Source organism: Apodemus sylvaticus, chromosome 2, assembly GCF_947179515.1.
Source record: "Apodemus sylvaticus chromosome 2, mApoSyl1.1, whole genome shotgun sequence".
NCBI lineage: Eukaryota > Metazoa > Chordata > Mammalia > Rodentia > Muridae > Apodemus > Apodemus sylvaticus.
This window is the reverse complement of record NC_067473.1, coordinates 24,208,380-24,218,023: the sequence shown is the minus strand read 5'-3', so window position 1 is coordinate 24,218,023 and position 9,644 is coordinate 24,208,380. Positions and strand designations below refer to the sequence as shown.

Sequence of the window (9,644 nt, the reverse complement as noted above, 5' to 3'; positions counted from 1 at the left end):
CCTGTGTCGTGTTTTCTAAGATTTTATGCTTTGAGTCTCTGCTGAAAAATTAGGAATGTTAAAAGGACTTGCTTGATAAGTCACTTTCATTTTAAACTTTTATATAATCCGGTTGTGAAATATAACAATGGACAGTTTTACCAATTTCAGAGGCTATGCTAATTATAGTGGACTATGCACAGAACATTTTGGCATGAAAAGAGGCTGAATAAATAGCTATTTTACTTAAAATAGCTGTGCTCTTATCTCCCTTTGGGTCACAGGTAGTTATGAAAGTAACTGCACCCTTTTGTTTTGTTTTTGTTTTTTTGAGACAGGGTTTCTCTGTTTAGACTTGGCTGTCCTGGAACTTGCTCTATAGACCAGGCTGGCCTCGAACTCATAGCGAACTCATCAGCCGCTTTAGTACTGGTGTTAAATGCATGCGCCACCATTTCCCAGCTGCCCTCAGGGCAAAACAACATGTTTCTTAGGAGGTTTCTTAAATTTTCCTGTTTAAAGATACCTAACGTAAGGTATAAAAAGTTTGAAGGATATATTATAATCACCTATCCTCCCAATTTCTTTTCAAAATTGATGTTTATCCAAATGTTAGATTTGTTTGTCATTTGTCACTTTTCTTGAGTGTACAAGGGCAGGGTGTGGTCTATTCTAGAGTACAACAGCCACATCCTATAGGAAGCAGCTGTTTGTCAGACTAGAGGAGGTGGGAATAGGTGATTTGGTGGGATGTTGTGTCTTGTTCAGAGTCTGTTGATTGATACAATTTTTCATGGTGTTTGGCGACGCTAGGAGTCTCCTGATAGACATAAAATTGGGATGCTGCCCTATGTTAGTTCCGTGGTTATGATGATGTGTAAGTTAATAACATGCCTACTCTCCTTCACCAAACCTGCCCATTTTCTTGGGTGATTTTTATTCAAATTTTACAAACATGGCCCATCTAAAACAGTGGCACTGGGATAGCTGCCAGGAAGTGATGAACATCTGTAGAAATGTTAGCTCGACACCAGGGCTAGCTTTTTTGGTCACTTGTATTCCTTTGTTTGCTCATAGCTGTTGTAGTGCCAGAAGAGTATCCAGACTTTATCCAGTATGTACTGATGGCAGGGTCCACCTGGTCATCTTCCAAACCGAGAACATTCTGTCTGGTTGCTGGGAAGTTGCCATGGTCACGTTCTGTTTTGGAGTTGTAGTGTTAGTACCTGCTTGGGACACAAGCTTGGAGGTGGACTGCTTGGGAAAGCAGTGAGCTGAAGCCACTCTGATGGAGCAGAGGGCTCTGAAGAAACTGGTGGAGTCCATCAGGAAAACTGTCAAGAGCTGTAAGTACTCAGCGATTCCTAGCACTTCCTTTCCTTGATTGAAAGGGAGGTTGGTTGATATACCGGTGAGTCAGGATCGTCGGCACCAGTGAGTGCTCTGGAACCATTCAGAGAATCTGTTTCTAATGTTTCTGGTCATTTAAAAACGTACAGCTACACATGGTGGCCATGCCTTGAATCCCAGCACTCAGGACACAAACGCAGGTGGATCTCTTGAGTTTGAGGACAGTCTGGCCTACATAGTGAGTTCAGGACGGCAGAGCTACATAGTGAGACCCTGTCTCAAAATAGGGCTGGGGAATGGTGGTAAGAGGCTGAAGAGATGGCTTGGTACATAAAGGTCCTGCTTCACAGCCTGATAAACCTGAGTTCAGTCTCCAGGGCCCATGAGAACTGAATCCAAAAAACTGTCCTTGATCTGCGTACCGCACACAAAACAATAATAAACTGCTTTAAAAGTACGTAAGCAAGTAAGCCATCACACTTGTACTTAGAGATATTTCTACCATCTGTGTCCTGGCATGTGGGGCGCACCTGACCCATGTGGGGGGGGGGGGGAACGCCGAGAATGTTTGCCATAACTCCAGAAGGATCTGCCGGCAAAGCATAGGTTTTATTCTATTGACAATAAGAATGTAAATTACAGGTGTTTGCTTTGGTCAGTTCTCTGGTTTCTAGCACAAAACTCAGTTTCAGATTGCTCTACTTCAGGGGACTAATGGAAAAAAAAATGAAGATGGTCAGCAGGTAAAACGGATTCACCATCTGAGCCTGGTGACCTGATTTTGATTCTTGGAACCCTGGGTGGGAAGAGAGCCAATTCCTAAAAGTTCTCCAACCTCAGTACATGCTTGTACACATATCTGTAACAAGATTTGAAAATGCAAACCACAGATAACAGTTTAGGCCAGGGATGGCACGATGTTTGGTGGGTCAAGGAGCTTGACGCTGAGGCTGCACGGCTGACACCCTGAGTTCGGCCTCCAGTGTAAAGTGGAGGAGGAAACTTTCTCTACAAAGTTGTTCTCACCCTCACTCGCACACTGACACAAACCCTTTTAAAATATAATTTTGAATGGGCATATTTGTGCAGCTTTACTCTAGCACTCCAAAGGCAGGGTGGTCTCTGAGCGCAAAAACCAGCCTGACAAAAAAACAAAAACAAACCCCAAAAGTACTAATAGTATGGTGCCTTTCATATGACAAGTATTTGCTATAAACTGAATTTAAAACATCAATTTTGTTAGTCCTTGTCGTGAAAGTTTTGGTGCAATCCTCAGGACATAATTACAAATGATCCTGACTGGTGATTTTTAGCTCATGAGGCTTTGGCAATATTTAGCTTCACCCAGTCACAAACACTCGCACCGCCCTTGGGACTTCAGGTGGATAACCTTCGTAAGCCTGACTCAGCTGTCTCCCCTTGGGTTATAAACTACCTTGAGTCCCTCAAGCACTTCTCACTTGCTACCCTGCTACTACTTAATTCTTAGGTAACCCTTCAGGCTTTGTAAATTCAGCCAGTAATGCATACAGTAACCACTGATTCTTGCCAACTTGTACGTACATGGCACACACATGCATTCGCACACGCATGAGGTGTGTGTAGTGGCTGAGAGGGGCAGATGTTGATGAGTGTCTGCTGTATTGCTTAATCATTAGGTTTCTTTTTAAAAACTCCAGATTTTATTCCCGTCCTGGTCCACCCTCTGAGTGTTCCACATCCCATACCTCCTCCCACCCCTGTCTCCATGTGAATGTCCACCCCACCAGACCTCTAAACTCCCTGGGGCCTCCAGTCTCTTGAGGGTTAGGTGTATCATCTCTGAATGAACCCAGACTCAGCAGTCCTCTGCTGTATATGTGTTGGGGTCTCACATCAGCTAGTGTATGCTTCCTGGTTAGCGGTTGAGACTGCTGGTTCTCCTACAGGGACCTCCTCTTCAGCTTCTAGATTTTTCCTAATTCAGCCACAAGGGTCAGCAGCTTCTGTCCACTGGTTGGATGTAAATATCTGCATCTGACTCTTTCAGCTGCTTGTTGGGTCTTTCGGAGGGCCGTCATGATGAGCCCCTTTTTGTGAGCTCTCCATGGCCTCAGTGATAGATAGTGTCAGGCCTCAGGGCCTCTCCTTGGGCTGGACCTTCTCCTCAGGCTCCTCTCCATTTCCATCCCTGCTGTTCTTTCAGACAGGAACAAATATGGTTCAGAGTTCTGACTGTGGGATGGCAATCCCCTCCTTCACTTGATGCCCTGTCTTCCTGCTGGAGGTGGGCTCTGCGAGTTCCCTCTCCCCAATGTAGGGCATCTCATCTAAGGTCCCTCCCTTTGAGTCCAGAGAGTCTCTGACCTCCCAGGTCTCTGATACATTCTGGAGGGTCCCCCAACCTCCTACCTCCCGAGGTTGCCTGTTTCCATTCTTTCTAATCGTTTCTTTGTTTAGGTAGCCTTAACCTGGAGCTCACTAGTTTGATTACAGAGATCCTTTTGTCTCTGCCTCTCCAGCGCTGGGACAGTCACTGACATACCTGGCTCTTCATGTGGACGTTGGGCATCCACTCTCGGGCCCTGCTCACAAGTCCTTTAAAGCATCAGTCTCTCTTAGTCCAACTGCTGCTTTTGAAATGGAGCCTATCATAACATGAAAGGAAATCTTGTTAGCTATGTCTGCTACACATGTGTTTAATACCATAATTTGTTACTTGAAAGCAATTAGACAATACAAATTCGTAATAATTGATCAGTACCATATCTTGTGTATAGTCTTTTGCAAAGATACTCTTTTAAAAAAGGAATAAACTTCAACATTTTTTTTCAAAGATTAATTCTTCAGTTGCGCCTTCAAGGTCCCTTTTGTAATTTAGACAGTAAAGAGTACATTACTGGAGCCGGGCGTGGTGGCGCACACCTGTAATCCCAGCACTTGGGAGGCAGAGGCAGGTGGATTTCTGAGTTCGAGGCCAGCCTGGTCTACAGAGTGAGTTCCAGGACAGCCAGGGCTACACAGAGAAACCCTGTCTCAAAAAAACCAAAAAAACAAAACAAACAAAAAAAAAAGAGTACATTACTGGGACCCTGGTCTAGCCTGGTACCCTGGTCTAGCCAGCTGCCTGCTTTACACTTGGATTACAGACAAATCCAGTGAGGTAAGAGATTGACAGAGAACCAGCTGTAGAGATAGTCATCTGAAGTCACACATTAGATTTCCTGGTGGTTACAGAGCCGGTACAGGTTGTCAGATGCAGAGATTTTGCACAAAAGGATTCTCAAGTTCTCTTTGTGCATCACTGGAGGCAGTTCTGGGGCCTTCTGTACTGTGTGCTCTCACAGGACCGGCAGAGGGCAGTTTGGTTTGCCCTGGGCTACTTAGAAGAACTTGGGTTGAGACAGGGTTTCTCTGTGTAGCTCTGGCTATCCTGGAACTCACTCTGTAGACCAGGCTGACCTCAAACTCAGAAATTCTGCCTGCCTCTGCCTCCCAAGTGCTGGGATTAAAGGCGTGTGCCACCACCGCCACGGCAGTGTACTGTTTTCTAGGCAAGGACTTACCTGGCTTTGGTTTAGAACAGTGGTTCATCTTCTAACACTGTGGCTCTTTAATACAGCTCCTCATGGTGTGGTAACCCCAACCATAAAATTATTTATAGTGCCACTTCATGAGTAATTTTGTTACTGTTACTAATAGTGATGTAAATGTTTTTGGAGGTCAATAACAAGTTACTTTAGACCCTCAAGAAGCTAAGTGATCTTACAAAGGAAATCTTTACAACTGTTGCCATTTTTTCCCTATCAATCTAGAATGTTTTGTTTTCTACAGGTAGTATATATAAATCTTATCTATTAATTTTGCACTACTTTCTAGGGTTGCCATGTCCAGGATGATAGGTGCTAGCCTACATATGACCATTTGTAACTGGTCAGCACTGAAAATGCCCTTTTGGTCACAGTAGCCTCTTCTCAGGAATCTCTGCATGATGGCTACCAAACTGACCATCACACATATCAGGAAGGTCTGGTGGGTGGTACAGTGCTGAAGACATAGTTCTAATCCCTTTTCTAGTAAGAGTTGTCTTTTAACTTAGGCGCAGAGGCAGGGAATTACCTCTGAATACTGGCTTCATGGCTATGCAAGCTGTGTCCTCACAGGACTTAATGTGTAACATCCATTTGTCACTACCTTAGTTTGTGAAAAGGGGGCTACATGATGCAGCCCTGGATCACAGCTGTCGTAGACTGCCTGCCAGTCTTACTTGAAGTATGATAGGAGATGTTGGAGTGGAGATAAACCTTTGTAGGGTGCCTGCTAAGCATGGATGTGGCCCTGGGTTTGATCCCTAGTACCACGAACTGGGAGTGCTGGCTCACACTAGTATTCCTAGCACAATGAGGGTACACACACAGGATCAGAATTTCAAGGTCATCCTTGATTATATGGAGTTCAAGGCTAACCTGAGCTACAAGAGATAAGCAATAAAAATTCCAATCTAATAGAAGGATCTAGCTACACTATCAGTATAACCAAAGTCTCTATAGAGACATCCTGCCACCTAGATGAAGGAAGTCTTTACAGGATAGGCTGAGGATTCAAACTTTTCACTCCAGTATTAAGATACAGTGACTGTAATTGTTGCAGCTCTGCACAGAATCGATACATCTCTGCTCCAGCAGGGAGTGGTTTCTCCCCACCAAAGTGTTATAGACTTATCCTGGCAGGTGGGGGGCAATGAATACCACAAAGTCACACTGCACAGTAAGCGTCACACGACGTTTATTGGAAGGAGAAAGCCCAGGAGGGTGGCTGCCTCTGCTCGGGCAACAGGTAGCAGGGAACTAAGCAGAGGCAGAGTTTATCTAGGATTTCTTTGACGGTGGGGGAGCAGAGATTTCCAGGGAGAGGATTGGATACCCTGCCAAAAGCCAGAGACACTATGGGCTGCATCTCTGATCCACTCCTGGCAAAGGGAGGGAAAAGTTTAGTATTATTTGCCCAAATCTTTGGTTCCTGGTGTTCAGGAGTTCTTAATAAATTTGAATCAAGGCTTAAAGGCAGGGCCATCTTTAGGCATTTGTGAGACAAACTAACATGCCAGTGTGTGCATAGTTTGTATAAATATTTCCTAATTAGGTCTGCGCGGAAGGTTTAGAAGCCACACTGTAATAGCAACAATCCAACCACTGCTTTCTCATGTAAAAAGAACTAAAACTCACTGAACAGTGGTTAGTAAAAGGGGTAATACAAGGTGAGCCTGGAAATACAGTGTTCATAGTTCTAGAAGCTGCCAAGTCCAAATCAAGGGAGATTGACCCGTTTTCTAGCTAGTAGGTTACTGACATGTGGTTGTATAGGGGTACCAGGCACAGTCACTTCAGAAAAGGACCCCTTCCTAAAACTGTCACATTGGAGCGGAGGATTTCAATATACAGCAGGGGGACCCACTCAGTGGTACCACATGTGTGGCTTTATGTTGACTGATGTAAGCATTACTACCCAAGACACATGAGACACTTTACAAAATCAGACCATACTACCAGACAATGAAATGCCAAGGAAAAACTGAAAATGGTCACAGATTAGAGGACACCGGGCACTCGCTGTGCTAAGACTTGGATCTGGACTGGATCTTGACACACTGAAGGGCCGTTAGTGGGAAAATTGCTAAGATACAATTACAGCCTATCATTAGGAATAGTATGCAGTGATCAGCTCTGAGCAAGCACCATAGTTACATAAGCTTCGACTGCATGAAAGGATTTAGGAAGAGAAACCCTCAAAACATGTCCACGCTGATCAATTATTCACTTAAAGCTGACTCCACCAGGGTGTAGCAGTACATACCTGTCACCCCTGCACTTGAGAGGCTAAGCTAGGATCATGAGCTTGAGACCTCCCCAAAATAATAATAATTTAAAAAATAATCCCAACCTGTTCATGAATATAACATTCCCACATTGGCAGCTGCATCCCCTATGGCCCAACCTGTAAAGTCACCATAGCTCTTACAACAGATACCCAACAAAAGCGGTGCATGCTCAGCTCTATCTTGGCTCGAGATTTAAGGAGACCTGGCTACAAGCATGTGAGGCTCCTGGTCACATCGCACCTACAGCTGGGAAGCAAACGGCTACTGGTGCTTTGGTTTGCTCGCCCATGTTTAGGGTGGGTCTTCTCACCTCAGTTAACCCAGTGCAGAAATTCGTTTATCTCCTAGGTGGTTCTAGGTGCTGCCAAGATGCCGTGTAAGTTTTCATGGGGAGACGCCTATGTAGTTTGTCTAAGGTATCTACAACATACCAAGGCGCCAAGTCTACCTGAGTGAGCCAGGGGGGTTGTTTAGAAGTGCAGGTAGGGATCTTACAGGAGCAAGGATGACTCAAAGGCGGCCGTCTCACCAAAACACCCACCCTAGCATGGACAGTGACTGAAACCTGCATCCCCAGTGCTCCTCCCAGAAACCTCGTTTTAACAAGGAACCCAGTGCCAGGTATGGGATACCTGATGTGTTGACTATAGAAGCCTCAAAATACTGCCATTGTTCTTGGCTTCCAACACAACTTGATGGTAAGACCTGTTACTGAAAAAACTCCATACTTCAGTCACAGGACTTAGAGAGATCAGGCTGGAATAGGCTGCTGCCTAGAAGGTTCTATTGCAAACTTCAGGGGGAGGAAAAGTTACCCCCACTCTTAGGTAGCTGTGAATACTTAGAGTTACAATGACAGCTGACCTGATAAGCTTTGTCCACTAGTGGGGTAACGGCATGAGTGCTTTGGGGGTAACCATTTTCTAATTGCAGTCAGGGCTGCTGCAGAGGCTCGGACACCTTCCTGGTATTGTGCACCCAATCAAGAGCTGGTGGCACGGAGATCATAGCACCTAAAGGGGAACCCACTGCTATCATCTGGCTAAGTGGACATGGTCAAACCACTTTCTAAATACTTAATGTTTGCATAGAATTAGTGCTGCTCTTGGTCTTCATCACAAAAGCAGCTGTTGCAATAGGCAGCAGTTAATGTAGAGATTCTTAACTGGTCAGAGTTCTGAAATAATTGCAATGGACTGCTCAGCCCCAAATGGGTAGTCTACATCACCCCCATTCTAGGTTCAAGAAACACTGCATTACAGAAGAAAGGGGACAGAAAGAATAGAGTCAGGATAGGCGAAGGTGTGTTACAAATGGCGTCTTTTCGGACATTTCATTGCTGTTGCACCAATGAACTCATGCAGCTCTGGTTACCTACACAAGACAAGAGAGAGGCCCGCTCCCTTAGGGCTATTGACAGTTAATGCCTGGGGAAGGGCATCATTTTCTTCTGTGGTGTAGCCATTTGTAAGTTACCCATGAGCCTCTGGAGGTAAACAGCCTCCCAGGCATGGGCATACAAGCCACCCTAATTAAACTCTGTGGGGTAGACAGAGAGGACAAGGTTTCAATGGGAAAAGGTTTCAGTGTAGGGCTGGGTGAAAGTAATGGCAGGTGAAAAAGACTAAAACTTGTTACATACATGAAACTGTCAAAGAAGATGACAAACATTGGCATCACTGGTGAAGCACAGCTTGCAGGCCTGGGACAGTCCCTCCCCAAGTATCAGTTGCACCTACATAACCTTGGGGAAGGGTTAAAAACATGGGCTTCAGGAGCTTTCTCAGACTTCCACTTCCTGAACCTCGTGGCTTCATTTCCTTCCTTGGTTTGAATGACCCTCCTCCAAGAGGGACTGGTTCAGGTCAGAGGAAGTGGCAATATGACAGTTGACGACGGAAATTGCCCTCCCATCGTAGGATCTCATTTTCACTGATTAGTGGAAACAGTCATAAAAATCTCACTATTTTTCTGAGCTAGGGTGTCATTTTGTAGCCATGGGTGACTTGAAACTTCACTCTGCAGACCAGCCTGGCCTTGAACTCAGAGATCTCCCTGCTCTGCTTCCTGAGTGCTAGGCTGAAAGGCATGCATCACCACACCAGGCAGATCTCACTAGTTTTAAAGGAAGGCTTCTTAGACCTCATTTCTCTAGTGAAAATCAAAGTTGTGTAGCTGGAGGCAACAGCCCATGCCTGAAACACTAGTACTTGGGAGACTGAGGTGGTAGATCAAGAAATTCAGGTCACCCTGGGCTACATGGTGAGATCTTGTGTGTGTGTGTGTGGACAGGTTTTTATGATCATGTAGCAGAATACAGATTGCTGGTCCTACATTCAAAAATCATCTCAAGAATGTATTGTGAAAGTAGTTGTCCTTAAATCTGTCTGGTTATCGGCCAGAATTGTGTGGTAAGCATTGCATTGTCTGTAAGCTCTGATAGCCTGCCTCAGCATGG

General features: G+C 45.1%; 1 protein-coding gene across 1 annotated transcript in view; it reads left to right on the top strand.

Annotated features, from left to right (window-relative positions):
• The first annotated feature begins 80 nt into the window (after positions 1-80).
• LOC127678326 (calaxin-like) overlaps positions 81-9,644 on the top strand; it is a 17,288-nt gene continuing 7,724 nt past the window's right edge. Inside the window, exon 1 of the mRNA XM_052173192.1 lies at positions 81-1,325. Within this exon, the coding sequence (XP_052029152.1) occupies positions 1,268-1,325 (58 nt within the window). The 5' untranslated portion in view covers positions 81-1,267. The remainder of the gene's footprint in view (positions 1,326-9,644) is intronic.